General features: G+C 41.3%; 1 protein-coding gene across 3 annotated transcripts; it reads right to left on the bottom strand.

Annotated features, from left to right (window-relative positions):
• Positions 1-1897: 1897 nt before the first annotated feature.
• gamt (guanidinoacetate N-methyltransferase) lies at positions 1898-18947 on the bottom strand. 3 transcript variants are annotated; one of them, XM_057840137.1, is made up of 8 exons: positions 18613-18947; positions 14382-14555; positions 8587-8866; positions 7084-7229; positions 6910-6973; positions 6744-6811; positions 2882-2992; positions 1898-2131 (listed from the first exon to the last, which is right to left on the bottom strand). In XM_057840137.1, exons 3-8 carry the CDS (start codon positions 8771-8773, stop codon positions 1991-1993), a joined length of 717 nt encoding a protein of 238 aa, XP_057696120.1. In that variant the 5' UTR covers positions 8774-8866; positions 14382-14555; positions 18613-18947; the 3' UTR covers positions 1898-1990. The 3 variants fall into 3 exon arrangements, with proteins under 3 accessions (XP_057696120.1, XP_057696119.1, XP_057696121.1); XM_057840136.1 differs by lacking the exon at positions 14382-14555; XM_057840138.1 differs by lacking the exon at positions 14382-14555 and having other exon boundaries at positions 8587-8798.
• Between the last annotated feature and the right edge of the window lie 549 nt (positions 18948-19496).

The raw sequence follows: 19496 nt of genomic DNA, 5'->3' as shown, positions 1-19496 counted from the left end.
CAAATTCCAGGTGGTATAGCTACAGAATACAGTACAGTATTGGATTAATATGCAGTAAGTGGAGCAAAAACGCACAACAATATTTTATAACGTTACTCACTAGATGGCGCCAATTTATGGAGGTAGATTTGTGTCTTTATTATCCAATAAAACATTTTTTTGCTTCAATCAAAATATATATTTTCAATCGAAGAAAAAGTCACTTCAATAAAAAAAAATGTGTTTGAATGCAAAAATAAATTTGAAACAAAAAAAATGTATTTGAAAACTTTTTCTTTGAATTTTTTTATTTTTTTTTTTTTAAGTCGTTTTTTTTTTAATTGAAACGTTTGATTTAAGTCATGTAATTTTGCGTTTGGACCACATTTTGGCTAGGACATTTGTGTCTTTATTATTCAATCAAAAAATAAGTTGCTTCAGACAAAAAAATATATTTTCAAAAAAATCACTTCAATCAAAATTAAAAAAAAAAAAATCAATTGTAGAGAAAAAAAGTTTGAATGTGAAAAAATATTTGAGACTCAGAAATTCGCATTTGAACACTTTATTTTTCATTCAAACTGTTTTCTTTGATTGAAGCAATCCTTTTTGTGTTTGAGCCATATTAGGGGTAGGACATTTGTGTCAAAATCATTCAATTGCAATAAAAGTTGCTTTAATCAAAAAACTATTTCTAATCAAAAATATAATATGAAAAAATGTTTTTTGAAAATATATTTTTGTTATTTGATATATATTTTTAATTGAAATGTCACTTTTTTTGAAAAGCAAAAAGTTAGTCTTTTTTTTTTCAAAGTGGAAAAAGTTTTGAACGCACTTTTTTTTTTTTTGAAGTGGAAAAAGTTTTGAACGCACTTTTTTTTCCCGATTGAATCGTTTTGACACAAAGATTCAACTTCAACGCTAGTTCCGGTGTGTTTGAGTGGCAGGTGAGTACGCCAATGGCATAAAAGTATGAAGCAAGCATAATGGCCACCAGGGCTCCATCCAGCCATCGGAGTCTGCTGGAGTCCAAGCCGAATTTCGGGCACTGGTACGGGGGTTGCTTTGAATGCTACTCCCTGTGCTTTTGTTAAGTTATACTTTAAGAATTCTTCAGAAAAGTAGCCAAAGTCAGATGTAGAACTAGTGTGATCCTTTAGTTTGTGTAGTCATGTCCCAATACAAAATTTCAATGATATAGTTTGAAAAAGTAAAAAACTTGACAAATTGTCAAATTCTCAGATTTCGTACGTTTGAGTTGAATTAGCCTTTTCTGATTAGCATTTTATCTGCAGAAAATGAAAAATTGTCTAAATTTACTAAATTTCCTTCGCTCACCCGCAACTATATGCTTGTCTAGTGACGCTGTTAATAATTTGCCTGCTTTCATACATATCATACATGTTTCGTTCCACTTGTGCAGCTGATTATAGTAACCAGCTGCCCATGACTTTTAACTTCCATCTAATAAGTTATTTTCACATTTTCATTTGACTCAAAACTGGGCAGTGATTTATGCGTGAGGCTCCCTCGAGTTTTTGTTGGGCCTCTTCAGAAGACCACAGTGGCAAAAAACACTGGGTTTCCTCCGCTGACCCCTGCTGCTTGGGTTTAACGTCCATTCTGCTCAAGGGTTGGATTCGGTATGAATTTACTCATTTTTACCTGCACAATATCCCAGCCCTCTGATGTAGGTAGCCCTTTGCTGGCTTTTGTCTGGCCCAGCAATGAGTTGGTGCCTGCTTGGCACCTGTTTTCAGGGGCTAGTGCTCATGCTTGGGTGATTTAAAAAGAAATAACCGGTGCTCACCCAAGCAGTAGCACACAATTAGCCCCAGTTTCAGGCCTACAGTATGTGGCAGGTGATAGCTGAGCATGAATCGAGAAATCCAACGAAACAAAGAAATAGTTGGTATGGACTTGGTTTATTGAAAGAAGGCAAGCATGGACAAAGAAGGTTAGGGAAGGCACATAGTGGTGTAAAAAAGTCAAAGCAGTGTTTCGCACTTTACTCTTTGATAATGGTGGGGGTGATCATCTTATGGAACGAGTAGTATTTGCACTCAGTGGGAGGTACAATGTCCATGGTGGTTGTGCTTATCTTTGCTTTCTTGAAGCCGGCTTGAAGCAGATGAGGCACCTGGGACTCCTGAAATCGTTAACATGCATTCAGTAAGGTGCAGTTATCAATAACCTTGAACTTAGTGCAGTAAGTTACACAACTTGGAACTCAAACCACACAAATCCTCTTTAGGGATCATCAATAAACTGACATTTGAAAGAACTTCAAGGCTTAAGAATTCAGTTTGGAGAAGTATTTGACAACTCAAGACCAAATGATTGATTGCCTTGACAGTTATCAGGAGTGAATGTTTATCCTTTTAGTAGTCAATTGTCATAATGGTCAGGGTCTTAGTTCGGCTGACAGGTCCTATAAATACCTAATCAAAATTGAACTTTGACTTGCTTTTGCCTTATAGCTGAGATTGCTGTACACGAGTGTACAAGATAAATGTGACATGTTAATCTTTACGTGGTTTTTAAATGTACATCCGCTTACGGATAACTCATGAAAAACCAGAAAACTCATCTATTGTATTGTTATCAACAGTACAGTATTTCTATCACTTCACTCTTAAAGGGACAATTCTCTGTTGATTAGTCAGTGGACAGAACATAGTTCCACTCTTCACATCTAAATTGAAAAATACAACTACAATTAATCCTAACCCTTCCACTCCAATGAAAGCTTGCTAAACATGTCATGTTTTATCAAGCAATTCCAGCTGTTTGGTGGAAACACTGTAATAATGCAAGCGTGTGGTGGTATTCACGAAGACAGTTTATGTACAGATTGCTGTATTTTCTGATATTAAAAAAAAAAAAAAAAAAAACTGACCTGAAACATGGTCTCTATATTGTCATATTTGCCCTTGAGCAGCTCGCCCCAGGAGGTCAAGTTGCAGTAGGTGAGGACACCGCCAGGCTTCAGCATTCGGTGAGCATGACCCTAAAGACATGCACAGACAAATCAAACCAATTGTAGCTACAATAAACCTTAGGAGTGTAACGATACATCGATCAGGATTGATGTATCGATTGGTTAAGCAAGGTTTAATCGATCAAAATGCAAAGCATTACTCAATGTTGCCATGGTTTAGATATACCTTGTGTTAAAAAGAATGATTTTTATTCAACAAACCTGTCTGAAAAAAATATAATAGCTTTTTAAAATGGTTTTAGATGTAATGTAACCAGTGTTGTTAATCTTACTATAAAAAGTAATTAGATAGAAATTACTTCTCCCAAAAACTGAGGTAACCGCGTTAGTAACTCAGTTACCTCATTGTAAGAACTGAGTAACTAATTAACTCAGCAAAATAAATGACATTACTTTTCAATTTTTACATGTTATTACATTATACATTCTATAATATCTTTCACATCAAAGATGTTTATATTAAGTGAGTGAATTGAACAGTTTTTTTTTGTTTAAAAAAAAGAATAACACTTTTACATAAAAAAAATCACCTATAGAAGAGAGTAAAGGTCAGTGTTGTTAATCTTACTTTAAAAAGGAATTAATTACAGTTACAAATTACTTCTCCCAAAAAGTAATTGAGTTAGTAACTCAGTTACCTGAATTAAGAGTAATTAGTTCCTTTGCAAAGTATGTGGTGTTACTTTTCATGTTTTTTTTTTCTTCATTCCAAAAAATAAAAAATAAAACAGGTCACACTATGTGAAGTTCAAACAGTATTTGGGACAATTGGCCCTAGCCAAATTCTTTAAAATTAACTAGACACAGGGCTATTGCAGATATTGCGATACCTAGATAGTAACCTTTTGCAATGTTTGGAATATTGTGAATCAACCGTTAAAGTTGCTAAAATTGCTCCCGTTATTGTATTAGTTCCCTTCTGTCTACTTTCGACATGTGAAAGTTTTAAAACTTTCATCATTTAAAGGTAGATTCAAGTCGAGATTTTTCCGATTAAGGAGTATTTTACATAAAAAGTTACTCAGGTTCACTAGGAAGAGTCTCTACAATAGAGCCTTCCTAAGAAGTCTACTGCTTTAAGATGGCGGTTGTTTACCAATGCCGCCGAGTCTCATTTTGCATCTAGTTCTATATACATGTGATATCTATCGTAGCATCACGTGGGCGTAGTTTGTAAGCTGTCGGCTAGTCAGTTGGAGCCACCTAGCATTGTGTTTGCAACGGTGTCACAACTTCCTTCTCTCCACCGCCCTCCCGCATCATGTGGGCGTAGTTTGTAGGCTATCTGCTGCAGTCAGTTGGAGCCAACTAGCATTGCGTTTGCAACGGTGTCACAACTCCCTTCCCTCCTCTGCCCCCCCCCGCTCTGCTATCTCCGTGTCTTTCAGACATCTCGGGTGTGCTTAAAACAAATTGTAGTAACGGGCACCTTCACATCCTCAGTAACAGTAACAGCGTTGCAAAGATGAGAAAAGTCATTAATTGGATTACTCACTACTGAAAAAAATAACGCCAATAGTAACGCCGTTATACTCTTAACTCTGTTATCAACAACACGGGTAATAGTATACAAACTGAAACTTTAAAATGCTGTGAGAAAAGCCTTTTTGTTTTTCCTGTTGTACTGAACCTGCACCGAAGCGCGACCCACTTACCGAGGTACATACTGAACTTGTGTGTATCATCACATCCCTATTTAAATATGCAGGTGAAGCTCTGAATCTCCTGCCTCTCCTATTTTTGCTCTAGTTATTTTGATTAAAAAACATCACACAAGGTTCATGGCTACGTCTCTCAAGAAAAATTTAGGGCAAGTGACTATTTTTGGTAATAAAAAAACAGTGGGGCAAATAAGTATTTAGTCAACCACTAATTGTGCAAGTTCTCCCACTTGAAAATATTAGAGGCCTGTAATTGTCAACATGGGTAAACCTCAACCATGAGAGGCAGAATGTGGGAAAAAAAAAAAACAGAAAATCACATTGTTTGATTTTTTAAAGAATTTATTTGCAAATCATGGTGGAAAATAAGTAAGTATTTGGTCAATACCAAACGCTCATATCAATACTTTGTTATATACCCTTTGTTGGCAATAACGAAGGCCAAACTTTTTCTGTAACTCGTCACAAGCTTTTCACACACTGTTGCTGGTATTTTGGCCAATTCCTCCATGCAGATCTCCTCTAGAGCAGTGATGTTTAGGGGCTGTCGTTGGGCAACACGGACTTTCAACTCCCTCCACAGATTTTCTATAGGGTTGAGATCTGGAGATTGGCTAGATTGGGATCATTGTCATGCTGAAAGACCCAGCCACGTCTCATCTTCATTGCCCTTGCTGATGGAAGGAGATTTTCACTCACAATCTCTCGATACATGGCCCCATTCATTCTTTCCTTTACACAGATCAGTCGTCCTGGTCCCTTTGCGGAAAAACAGCCCCAAAGCATGATTTTTCCACCTCCCTGCTTCACAGTGGGTATGGTGTTCTTCGGATGCAATTCAGTATTCTTTCTCCTCCAAACACGAGAACCTGTGTTTCTACCAAAAAGTTCTATTTTGGTTTCATCTGACCATAACACATTCTCCCAGTCCTCTTCTGGATCATTCAAATGCTCTCGAGCGAACTGCAGACGGGCCTGGACATGTACTGGCTTCAGCAGGGGGACACGTCTGGCAGTGCAGGATTTGAGTCCCTGGCGGCGCATTGTGTTACTGATAGTAGCCTTTGTTACTGTGGTCCCAGCTCTCTGTAGGTCATTCACTAGGTCCCCCCAGTGTGGTTCTGGGATTATTTGCTCACCGTTCTTGTTATCATTTTGACGCCACGGGGTGAGATCTTGCATGGAGCCCCAGATCGAGGGAGATTATCAGTGATCTTGTATGTTTTCCATTTTCTAATAATTGCTCCCACAGTTGATTTCTTTACACAGAGCGTTTTACCTATTGCAGATTCAGTCTTCCCAGCCTGGTGCAGGTCTTCAATTTTTGTCTCTGGTGTCCACATTCTGTCTCATGGTTGAGGTTTACCCATGTTGACAATTACAGGCCTCTCTAATCTTTTCAAGTAGGAGAACCTTTGGTGGTTGACTAAATACTTATTTGCCCCACTGTAAATTTTTATTATGATTATGATAGTGTAGCGTCTACAAGGACAACACCAACTTGGTGATAGTGCACACTCAGCAGGAAAAAAGTACATAATTTCCAATTAATTGTACCCACCTAGATGCCACGAACTGCATGTAAAACAAATAAAAATTTTGCCCGAGAGTTTAAGATGACACTCGCCACTATAAATGCTAATGCTAACGAGAACTCGAATGCTATGTTAATGCGCTGAGCCACCTAGCCAATCATCATCACGTTTACAACGGCAACACCACCCTCATCCCTCCTTCTCCTGCCCGCTCTGCTCTCCCAGGAAGCTGTGACAAAATCAGACAACTCCCGTTTCGTTCAACCAAATTGTAGTAACACACTCGTTTACATTCTCAGTAAAGGTAACGGCGTTGCAAAGATGGGAATATTATTTAGATTACTCACTACTGGGGGAAAAAAAAAAAAAAAAAAAAACGCTGTTAGGAACGTAGTTATACTCTAACGCAGGTATTAACAACACTGAATGTAACTGTTAAATGTGTACATAATATTGAGTAGCACGAAGGCCCTTTAATCAATTTGAATTTGCAAATCAATGTTAACATTTTGGATGTAAATCCAAAGACAATGCCGTTATTTCACCCCTAATTTCGGTACAAACCTTAATGAAGTCAAACTGGTGAGTGTGCCATGTTTCCTCAGACAGAGGGTATGTGTCGTACAGGATACCTGGAATTGAGAGAAAATGCTTCTTAAAGTGTACAGCGATCTGGACTGATTACTTCAGTTTTGTCAGCACAATTCCTATGCAACGTGTGATTTCATACCATCAAAGTGGTTGTCTGGCAGGGTGGGTACAACCTCCTCCCAGAGGCCCTTAAGGGGGACAACCTATATCGACCCCAAAAAAGGTTACTCAGTAACATATTTACGCATCGCTGCAAGAGCAGTAAGCCGAATAGAGCAGGCTTCAAAATCCCTATTAGTGGAGGTCTACGAACCTTGTGTGGCTGAGACTTGGCCCAATCCTCCAGTCTGGCAAAGACACCATCGTTGCACTCGATGATCCAGTGCTCCTCAATAGGGAAAGACTCCACTTTGGTGGCAGCAATGGCCATGCCGAAACCAATCTCCAGAACCCGACCGCCTGAAGGATGAAAACAACAGAAAACACTGTGAAATATAAACATAACCACTCATATGAGGTTTAAATTTAACACTTTCTTTTTGACATCTAAAATGGCCAGTCCCAGGGAAACAAAAATGGTTAATAAGTGTTATACTGATTTTAAGAAATATGTTTTATGTGTTCCAGTTCAAGGAACCTGAGTTATTAGGATGTGGCTGCTAAGCTTATAGTGTTTCAAGAATATAAATAGATGTGAGTAGAGGCTTGAAATTTGTTGCTGGGTTCCTCGTGATTTATTGGCCTTCAATTACAGTCGTAGGAGTCCATTTGGCATTTTAAAATGCAATTGTAATATTTCAGAAAAATTACATTTATAATGGCATTGATCAGAGTGATGGCAACTCCATTAATACCTTTAAAAATACACATGTGCATGGACTCTTACGACAATATATTCTTTAAATGCATTTCAGGAAAACAATATAAATTTTTTGATCCTTTTAATTTGAATTCACCATCAAAAGGAAAAAAATACAAATATTCTTTTATCATTATTCTAGTTTAACACTTAAATTTCTGGGGGTGGGGGCTTGAATGCAAGTGAAGCAAATAATCAATTCCCCCCCCCCAAATTACACCAATGCTGGGAAAATGACAGCACTGACACTTGTCCTCATATGTGGGAGTGCGTCTATTTTCACACAAAGCAAGGATGAGTTGAGCTAACTTGCCCCTGCAGACATCTTGGCCAATTTCCACGACAGCTGCTCTCTCCGTTCACCCCCGACCCCCGCCTATGTTAAGTCAGCACAAAGTACAACTGCATGCAATAAGCCCAAAGTATACTTTTTTTCTCTTACATGTTACAGGTTAACAAAATGTGCTTGTGGCGATTTTTGCAGATTCATCTCTTTGCTTCCTTAGTTTTTGTCCTGTGTAAGGTGTTTTACACTACTTTTTGATGTATGAAAAGTGCTATATAAATGCAACTTAATAATAACAAATTTTCCGTCCCTTTGAAACTGTAACAAGTTGCTACACAATGAAAGCAATCATTTAATTAAATAACACGAATAATTCATACAACTATTGCGAAAATATGATTTAAAACACATAAATAATAACAAAAACAGGTAGGTTAAAATCATGACATGCAAAAGAACATCACTTACGTAAATCATTACTGCATAAATGTTTAATTAAAATAGGTTCAAGTTTTCAGATATGCCATAAATGACAATAACATAAGAGTGCTTTTAGGGTGCATCGATATTTCAAGCGACGATATTTATGTGCATTATCCAACGTTTGAGCCAAACTTCAGACAGAATTCTGGCAAACAACACCTTGTCTGATAATGAAACACTTGTTTTACCTTTGGAGGCTGCCACCGTTGCCAGGGAGTGCATGTAGGGGGTCTCCCAACGCTCCATCACGGGCTTGCCCATAATCTCCAAATGTGTGTCGGCTTCATTGTAGCCCGCGTTTGCATCATGCCACGAGGATTTGCAGTTCTCTCCCTTGGAGAAGATAGGTTGACCGGCTGAGGCGGGGGAGCTCATTTTGTTCCCTGGAGATGGTCCGGCCCTATTGTGCGTTCTCACCGAATGGGGACGAATGGCAAGAGACTCCGGGTTTATATTGGCTCTGGAATGCTGACGCATACGCACAGAGGTCAAAGGCACAAGCGAGGAGCTGTGGTCACTCAGCCCTGAGATTGTCTCTGCTTAAGATGTGTCACTCTGGTAAATAATTTCCACATATGCAATCAAGAAAATAAAACAGAAACAAATCCTTTATGCACCTTGGTCAGAGTGCAAAGTTGATTGATCGAAGTACTTATTTTGAATAAAGGCCCCAGAATACATTATAAATACACCATATGAATACATTGTGGTCACTTCAATAAGTGGTGAACATACAGTTGTGGTCAAAAGTTTACATACACTTGTGAAGAACATAATGTCATGGCTCTCTTTTGTTTCCAGTTATTTCTAAAACTCTGATTTTTTTCTGATAGAGTGATTGGAACAGATACTTCTTTGTCACAAAAAACATTCGTGAAGTTTGGTTCTTTTATGACTTTATTATGGGTGAACAGAAAAAAGTGATCAAATCTGCTGGGTCAAAAATATACATACAGCAGCGCTAATATTTGGTAACATGTCCCTTGGCCATTTTCACTTCAATTAGGCGCTTTTGATAGCCATCCACAAGCTTCTGGCAAGCTTCTGGTTGAATCTTTGACCACTCCTCTTGACAGAATCGGTGCAGTTCAGTTAAATTTGATGGCTTTCTGACATGGACTTGTTTCTTCAGCATTGTCCACAAGTTCTCAATGGGGTTTAAGTCAGGACTTTGGGAAGGCCATTCGAAAACCTTAATTCTAGCCTGATTTAGCCATTCCATTGCCACTTTTGATGTGTGTTTGGGGTCATTGTCCTGTTGGAACACCCAACTGCGCCCAAGACCCAATCTTCGGGCTGATGACGTTAGGTTATCTTGAAGAATTTGAAGGTAATCCTCCTTCTTCATTATCCCATTTACTCTCTGTAAAGCACCAGTTACATTGGCAGCAAAACAGCCCCACAGAATAATACTACCACCACCGTGCTTGACGGTAGGCATGGTGTACTTGGGGTTAAAAGCCTCATCTTTTCTCCTCCAAACATATTGCTGGGCATTGTGGCCAAACAGCTCGATTTTTGTTTCGTCTGACCACAGAACTTTCCTCCAGAAGGTCTTATCTTTGTCCATGTGATCAGCAGCAAACTTCAGTCGAGCCTTAAGATGCTGCTTTTGGAGCAAGGGCTTCCTTCTTGCACGGCAGCCTCTCAGTCCATGGAGATGCAAAACACGCTTGACTGTGGACACTGACACCTGTGTTCCAGCAGCTTCTAATTCTTGGCAGATCTGCTTTTTGGTGATTCTCGGTTGAATCTTCACCCTCCTGACCAATTTTCTCTCAGCAGCAGGTGATAGCTTGCGCTTTCTTCCTGATCGTGGCAGTGACAAAACAGTGCCATGCACTTTATACTTACAAACAATTGTTTGCACTGTTGCTCTTGGGACCTGCAGCTGCTTTGAAATGGCTCCAAGTGATTTTCCTGACTTGTTCAAGTCAATGATTCGCTTTTTCAGATCCATGTATGTATCTTTTTGACCCAGCAGATTTGATCACTTTTTCTGTTAACCCATAATAAAGTCATAAAAGAACCAAACTTCATGAATGTTTTTTGTGACAAAGAAGTATCTGTTCCAATCACTCTATCGGAGAAAAATCAGAGTTGTAGAAATAACTGGGAACTCAAGAGAGCCATGACATTATGTTCTTCACAAGTGTATGTAAACTTTTGACCACAACTGTAACCTCTTCACCATTATGAGGATGGGAGTTCAAATATGGGCTGTTGTCAGTTTGTCGAGTTCAGATTTTCTCCTTGTGCTTGAGTGGGTTCTCTCTTAAAACACAGTGAAAAATCTGAGATAACTCTAACATAATTCCATATATTATATAAGCATAATCTTCTGTCCAATTGGTGACTAAACTAACTCCTTATTTTGTAGTACTTTTAATACATTTAGGTTAACCCTAACCTTAACACTTGGTGGCAGGTGGCGCGCAAGGTGAGTACTGCAGGCCGCTGCTGAACCCTTGTCAATGGGGGCGTGTCTGGAAATGAGGGCCTCACTGGTAAAGGGTCACTTGCTACCCCTACTGGTAACCCTAATCTCAACCAAACCCTAATTTCAACCAAACCCATGTCAATGAGGCATATAGCAGAACCTATAGCCATTTGGCCAAATACCTTTAAGCACAATAACTTGGAAATTGTACAAGTGCAAATCTGAGAGATGTTTAGGAATATGTTTACGTATCAATTTATTTGTGTTATGTTGCAACCTACAGTGGGGCAAATAGGTATTTAGTCAACCACTAATTGTGCAAGTTCTCCCACCTGAAAATATAAGAGAGGCCTGTAATTGTCAACATGGTTAAACCTCAACCATGAGAGACAGAATGTGGAAAAAAAACAGAAAATCACTGTTTGATTTTTAAAGAATTTATTTGCAAATCATGGTGGAAAATAAGTATTTGGTCAATACCAAAAGGTCATCTCAATACTTTGTTATGTACCCTTTGTTGGCAATAACGGAGTCCAAACGTTTTCTGTAACTCTTCACAAGCTTTTCACACACTGTTGCTGGTATTTTGGCCCATTCCTCCATGCTGATCTCCTCTACAGCAGTGATGTTTTGGGGTTGTCGTTGGGCCACACGGACTTTCAACTCCCTCCACAGATTTTCTATGGGGTTGAGATTTGCAGACTGGCTAGGCCACTCCAGGACCTTGAAATGCTTCTTACGAAGCCACTCCTTTATTGCCCTGGCTGTGTCTTTGGGATCATTGTTATGCTGAAAGACCCAGCCACGTCTCATCTTCAATGCCCTTGCTGATGGAAGGAGATTTCACTCAAAATCTCTCGATACATGGCCCCTTTCATTCTTTCCTTTACACAGATCAGTCGTCCTGGTCCCTTTCCAGAAAAACAGCCCCCAAAAACATGTTTCCATCCCCATGCTTCACAGTGGGTATGGTGTTCTTCGGATACAATTAAGTATTCTTTCTCCTCCAAACACGAGAACCTGTGTTTCTACCAAAAAGTTCTATTTTGGTTTCATCTGACATAACACATTCTCCCAGTCCTTTTCTGGATCCTCCAAATGCTCTCTTGCGAACCGCAGACGGGCCTGGACATGTACTGGCTTCAGCAGGGGGACACGTCTGGCATCGCAGGATTTGAGTCCCTGGCGGCGCATTGTGTTACTGATAGTAGCCTTTGTTACTGTGGTCCCAGCTCTCTGTAGGTCATTCACTAGGTCCCCCAGTGTGGTTCTGGGATTTTTTGCTCACCGTTCTTGTTATCATTTTGACGCCAAGGGGTGAGATCTTGCATGGAGCCCCAGATCGAGGGAGATTATCAATGGTCTTGTATGTTTTCCATTTTCTAATGATTGCTCCCACTATTGATTTCTTTCCACCAAGTGTTTTACCTATTGCAGAATTAGTCTTCCCAGCGTGGTGCAGGTCAAATTTTTTTTTTCCGGTTGTCCTTCGACAGCTCTTTGTTCTTGGCCATAGTGGAGTTTGGAGTGTGACTGACTGAAATTGTGGACAGGTCTTTTATACCGATAATGAGTTAAAACAGGTCCCATTAATACAGGTAACGAGTGGAGCCTCGTTAGACGTCGTTAGAAAAAGTTAGACCTCTTTGACAGCCAGAAATCTTGCTTGTTTGTAGGTGACCAAATACTTATTTTCCACTCCAATTTGGAAATAGATTCTTTAAAAATCAAACAATGTGATTTTCTGTTTTTTTTTTTCTTCTCCACATTCTGTCTCTCATGTTTGAGGTTTGCCCATTGTTTGAGGTTTACCCATGTTGACAATTGCAGGCCTCTCTAATCTTTTCAAGAAGGAGAACTTTTGGTGGTTGACTAAATACTTATTTGCCCCACTGTATGTGCATTATTGTTGGGGATTTGTTGTCATATGTTGTAGGAGCATCCTTAGCGTTTTGATGTGATGTAGGGCCAGTCACGCCCCCACTTCCAGACATGCAACCGCAGATGGATAAAATTTAATATGCTCAATTTTATCTGATGATCTGAAATCGTCAACTAATGACGAATAGTTTTACCTCTCCCAGTGAGGCCTGTTGGCATTCCACTTTGGTATGGTTTATCTTTGTGCAGTTGGGTAATGTGTAGGTTGGTAGGAATGAATATGTCTACATTAATTCATATACTTTACAGTATGCATACTGTAACTGTTCATTTGGGGTCTGAGTATAAGAACATTTAATGGTTCTCTCACTTTAGGAATGTCACTGCTATATACAGTTCTCTCGTCGAACAAATATACAGTGTTTATGCAAATACAACAAATACAATTTACAAGCTTTAAAATTTGAAATAATCAAATGTTTGATAACAAGGTCTGTCTCTGCGTGCATCCTATCCAAACTACTAGTAATCTTAAAATCTAGTGCAGTATTGTACTTTTTTTTTTTTTTTTTTACTTGTCATGTACATATTTTGAGGATTGACTATTCAGTTATTCCAGGCTTCAGCTATTTAAATGCCACTCCTCAGTGTGAAAAAAAAATAATGAACACTGCTTGATTTGACCACACAAATGTTGCAGGTGTTGATCAGGTAACTATGAATTATATAGCTTTGCTGTGGAAACCACAACTCTTTAAAGTGTGTAAGCTTTGCTATGCAAATATAAACCCTAATTTGTTAGCCATAGAAAATTTGCGTATTGTTTAGTTATTTGTTTTGATAATTGTCAGAAAAAAACTGACTGTCAAATTTATGAATGCCCTGTGCAATATTATATGCAACACAATGGGAATGGGAACACAATGGGCCAAAGAGATCATGTCGCCCTCAACTACCGTTACCCATCATGCACTTCAAGCACATTAAGCGAGGCTGAGTAGGGTTTACTCCTCACTTAGGGTACTCATGCAGACATGGTTTTATTTCCACCTACCTCTCTTATTGCAGAGAACTCTTTAGCTGCACTGCTTGTGAATAGTAATGGAAGAGTTCATGATCATGCTGTTGACGTGGGTGCAAAACTCTTTACAGTTTTTATGTTGCTACTTTGCATACACAGCTAATTGACTTTAAAATGTAAAGACTAAATGAAGGTATTATGTATTAAAAGATTATATTGATTATGGCAATGGCTATGGTAACTCATGTAACAAAAGTTCCCCTTTATTTTCCTGAGCATTTCAGGTTTTACAGTTGCTAGGTCTTTTAACATGCAGTGAATGTAGAGTTGTAAATTTTTCTTCCTATTCAGTCTTCCAAATTCCTGATAATAAAGCCACCCCTTGGAATTCTGCCAGTGGACTGTGACTTCAAAGGCACCCTTTAAGAATGTGGCCATAATACTGTATTTGAAACCCAACAAAGCTGTACCAAGTTGGGCCAATGGACTCATTTTACATTCATTTTTTATACTCATTTTGCAGAAAAATGCACACCATCAAATTACAAAAAAAAAACAAAAAAAAAACCTCCGGCAATCCCCGAACCCGCTGGTGGACACCAGCAGTAAGGGATGCCGCCAAGCTGAATAAGAATGCCTACCGGGCCTTTTTGGCCTGTGGGACTCCGGAGGCAGCTGACAGGTACTGGCTGGCCAAGCGGACTGCGGCTTCGGCGGTCGCTGAGGCAAAAACTCGGACATGGGAGGAGTTTGGCGAGGCCATGGAAAACGACTTCCGGACGGCTTTGAGGAAATTCTGGTCCACCATCCGGCGTCTGAGGAGAGGAAAGCAGTGCACCATTAACACTGTGTATAGTGAAGATGGGGCGCTGCTGACCTTGACTCGGGACGTCGTGAATCGGTAGGGAGAATACTTCGAAGACCTCCTCAGTTCCACAGACACGCCTTCCTTTGAGGGAGCAGAGTCTGGGGACTCTGAGGTGGGCTCTCCGATCTCTGGGGTTGAAGTCAGTGAGGTGGTTGGAAAGCTCCTTGGTGGCAAGGCCCCGGGGGTCGATGAGATCCGCCCGGAGTTCCTAAAGGCTCTGGATGTTTTTGGGTTGTCATGGCTGACATGCCTCTATAACATCGCGTGGACATCGGGGACAGTGCCTCAGGATTGGCAGACTGGGGTGGTGGTCCCCCTTTTTAAGAAGGAGGACCGGAGGGTGTGTTCCAATTATAGAGGGATCACACTCCTCAGCCTCCCCGGTAAAGTCTATTCAGGGGTACAGGAGAGGAGGGTCCGTCGGGAAGTCGAATCTCGGATTCAGGAGGAGCAGTGTGGTTTTCGTCCCGGCCGTGGAACAGTGGACCAGCTCTACACCCTCGGCAGGATCCTCGAGGGTGCTTGGGAGTTCGCCCAACCAGCCTACATGTGTTTTGTGGATCTGGAGAAGGCGTTCGACCGTGTGCCTCGGGGAGTCCTGTGGGGGAGGGGGGGGGTGCTCCGGGAGTACGGGGTACTGAGCCCCTTGGTAAGGGCTGTTAGGTCCCTGTACAACCGGTGTCAGAGTTTGGTCCGCATTGCCGGCAGTAAGTCGAATTCGTTCCTAGTGAGGGTTGGACTACGCCAAGGCTGCCCTTTGTCACTGATTCTGTTCATAATTTTTATGGACAGAATTTGTAGGCGCAGCCGAAGCGTTGAGGGGTTCCAGTTTGGTGACCTCAGCATTGCGTCTCTGCTTTTTGCAGATGATGTGGTGCTTTTGGCTTCATCAGGCTATGACCTCCAACTCTCACTGGAGCGGTTCGCAGCTGAGTGTGAAGCGGTTGGGATGAAGATCAGCACCTCCAAATCCAAGACCATGGTCCTCATTCGGAAAAGGGTGGAGTGCCCTCTCCGGGTCGGGGATGAGATCCTGCCCCAAGTGGAGGAGTTTAAGTACCTTGGGGTCTTGTTCACGAGTGAGGGTAGGAGGGAGCGGGAGATCGACAGGCGGATTGGTGCAGCGTCTGCAGTAATGCGGACTCTGCATCGGTCAGTACCGGTGAAGAAGGAGCTGAGGCAAAAGGCAAAGCTTTCGTTTTACCAGTCGATCTACGTTCCCACCCTCACCTATGGTCACGGGCTGTGGGTCGTGACCGTAAGAACAAGATCCCGGCCGAAATGAGTTTTCTCCGCAGGGTGTCCGGCCTCTCCCCTAGAGATAGGGTGAGAAGCTCGGTCATCCGAGCCGCTACTCAGCTCAGGTGGCTCGGGCATCTGGTTAGGATGCCTCCTGGATGCCTTCCTGGTGAGGTATTTTGGGCATGTCCCACCGGCGGAAGGCCCCGGGGAAGACCCAGGACACGCTGGAGAGACTATGTCTCTTGGCTGGCCTGGGAACGCCTTGGGATCCCGCCGGAGGAGCTGGTTGAAGTGGCTGGGGAGAGGGAAGTCTGGGCTTCCCTGCTTAAACTGCTGCCCCCGCGACCCGACCTCGGAGCAAGCGGAAGATGATGCAATGGTATGGTAAAACAACCTCCAAAAAGTATTACAGTGGTACCTCTACATACGATCGCTTCGACACACGAACTTTTCGACATCCGACGTAAAATTTAACTCGCCATTTGTTTCTACATCCGACGACATGCTCGAAATACGACGACAATGGCAGCACCGCAGACGAATGCACGGCGGATTTTCTTGTGTGACAAATCAACACCGGTTTCAGAAAAGGTTGGTACAGGTGGTGAAACAAGGAAAAAGTTGATGCTTACCTTCTAAATGAAGATGCAAATGACAGAAAAATATGAGTGTGGGGTGGGCATCCGTGAAATGGCTCAACATTACATCTCCACGGTCCTCCTCCGACCATCGTTCGCCAGTCTTTATAAGTTAAGCTGACAATTCTTATTGTGGTAACATCTCCAAAGAAATCGCCAGCTTCGCCACGTTTTCATCATTTCTTTCACAACTTATTCAACACAAAACGCCTGCTGTCTGCCGCAACTGACGGTGTTCTCAAGAGAACATTCAAAGTGAAAGTGAAACTCAAGCTCACCGGTCCAGGCACGTCAGCACCGCGGTGCGTTCAGGTACACAAAAAAACGTCCGTCTTATTGGAACCCGATTCGTTACACTATTACAGGAATTATTATTATTCTTTTTATTATATTATTCCAATTTTGATTTATAATTTATTTGTTTTGCTACGTGTAATTGCTATTTGTAATAGCACCAGCAGTATTTTTTAAGGATTTAGTGCAGGTTTTTGGGCTGTGGAACGAATTAATGGAATTATAATGTATTCCTATGGGAAAATCCTGCTCGACATACGACCATTTCGACTTACAAACAAGGTCCTGGAACGGATTAACTTCGTATGTAGAGGTACCACTGTATTTCTAAATTAATGATGACCCTATCTGTATTACCTTACTAGACACTTGACTCAGTATGGGGTAGTTAAATTGAATATAAAGCTGATGTAATCTAGGAAACAATGAGTTATTCTGTTGTATAATTTGTAAAAAGTGATAAGTTTGGTCATCCGGGAGGGGCTCAGAGTCGAGCCCCTGCTCCTCCGCATCGAGAGGAGCCAGATGAGGTGCCTCAGGCATCTGATTAGGATTTCTCCAGGGCGCCTCGCTGGTGAGGTATTCCGGGGAAATCCCACTAGGAGGGCGCCGTGAGGCCGACTCAGGACACTCTGGGCAGACTGTCTCCCGGATGGCCTGGAAACGCCTTGGGATTCCCCAAGAAGAGCTGGCTGAAGTGGCTGGGGAGAGTGCAGTCTGGGCTTCCCTTCAGAAGCTGCTGCCCCCGCGACCCAACCTCGGATAAGCGTGATAATATGAATGGATAATATGTAAAATATAGAACCACAGATTTGACTCTTCAACTTTTTTTTTTCTTAGTCTTGCCCCAGTAGGGCTCGCCAGTCTGTCATCCTTTTCCATGTCAGTCATTTTTCTGCATCCTGCTAAAACCAGCCACCCTCATATCTTCATTCACCAAATCCATCAAACTTATTTTTGGTCCTCCTCTCTCCCTTTTGCCTTGTAGCTCCATAACACTCTTTACCAATATACTTGTGATCTCGCTTCGGAATGTGTCCAATTCATCAAGGTCTTCCCTCGACAATTTATTTCGCCTTCTATCATATACAGTATTTGAAGATTATTTAAAGGGGCACTCCAGTCATTTTGATGATTAATTTCTAAATAAATGAAATGTGTTTGAAAATAAGTGTCTAAAACATGTGCATAGGCTGAGAACAACCGAGCACTGAATCTCCTGAGTTACAGCAAGAAACTCTTTTTATGTCTGCTCACCTGCCAGGACTGTTTGGGTGGGTTTAAAAAGAGGTTTGGCTTGGGTCACCTTCAAGTTTTACTTTTTGACCCACCCCTACAACTGCATAAGGCAAAGTGCGGTGTCAGCGACTGGTTTCCCTCCCGGCACAAGTTTATTTACTTTGTCTTTAAGCTGTGCCGCAAAGTTACAGTAACCGATCTTCCAAATACATCATCTCTTGCATTATACGTTTGATATTATTTTGGGCTTTGTCTAGGTGAGACAAACAGCCGGCTGCGAGCAACGGCACAGGCACACAGAAAGCGGCGACCTATGCAAGCAGCATTGGATGCATTGTGGTCGGTTTCAGTTCTGCCAAGGGTCCGCTGAATTTCTAACATTACCTCCAGGGGCAGCAGCAAAAACATTGCAACCTCCCTCACCAGTATAAAGGGAGTCCCCGAGTTACAAACGAGTTCCTTTCTTCCGCCGTAACTCAAATTTCTGCGCATGTCGGATTTCACTTTTAAAAGTCAAAATTTATGTCAAAATACTCTGTGTAAAAAAGGTAAAATATGATAACATTCTAAAAAAATAGAGGCTGTACTTACCGTTATTGCTGATAGGTGGATGGAGAGTTAGGGTTTTCAATGTTTTATTTCCAACAGAACACGACTGCTGTAGGTCATAACCGATGTCAATGAAACAAAAACAAAACCAACTGGCCAACTCCTCCACCCATCCTACTTTCGCTCCAGTCAGACATGCGGTACATTTATGGACAGCCCAGAAAACACAAAACTGAAGACGTCAACATTGCAACCTGAGCATACATGCATCCCGATTCGTTACGTTACTGTCCTTCTTGAACCGTTTGGTTTTGTGGACTTTGACTGCTGGCGACTTAAGGTCACGACGAGCAAGGCGTTTTCGCGCGACTGTTTACTTTTGGTCATACCGCAACATATGATGTCGGTGTCTCTTTATGATGTTAAGCTTCGTTTCCATGGTAATTGCTTTTTTTGGCTGGACCTAGAAGATCCAGCTTTCTTCTTTATTTATTTTTTTAATTTATCAGGCCCCTAATTGGCGGTACAATCGGCTACACAGTGAAAGTCCTCATTCAAACGTGAAAAAATAAACGAACCACACGAAAAATAAGTGGTTCTTTCCAACACTAACATGATGCCAGGTGAAAAATGTCAACTATGACTTCACAAAAGATCCTCCTCTAGTTTTCGACACTGCACGGCAGTTTTTCTTGGACACCTTGGTAAATTTTTTACATCACGATTTTCATTTGCACAGCAGTTTGTGCACTTCTCAAAACATTTCGTGCAAATAGCAAAATCATCATCAAACTCGTCATTTATGAACAACATAGTCAAATGGCTTTGTCATGTTTTCACCTGGAAAAGTTATTCTCTCAGGGATTTCCGAATGCAGGAAAGGGCAAAAATCAGTGACAATACCTGAAAATACCCAAGGCAGAACT

Source organism: Corythoichthys intestinalis, chromosome 7, assembly GCF_030265065.1.
Source record: "Corythoichthys intestinalis isolate RoL2023-P3 chromosome 7, ASM3026506v1, whole genome shotgun sequence".
Taxonomy (NCBI): Eukaryota; Metazoa; Chordata; class Actinopteri; order Syngnathiformes; family Syngnathidae; genus Corythoichthys; species Corythoichthys intestinalis.
This window is presented reverse-complemented; position numbering and strand designations above follow the sequence as displayed.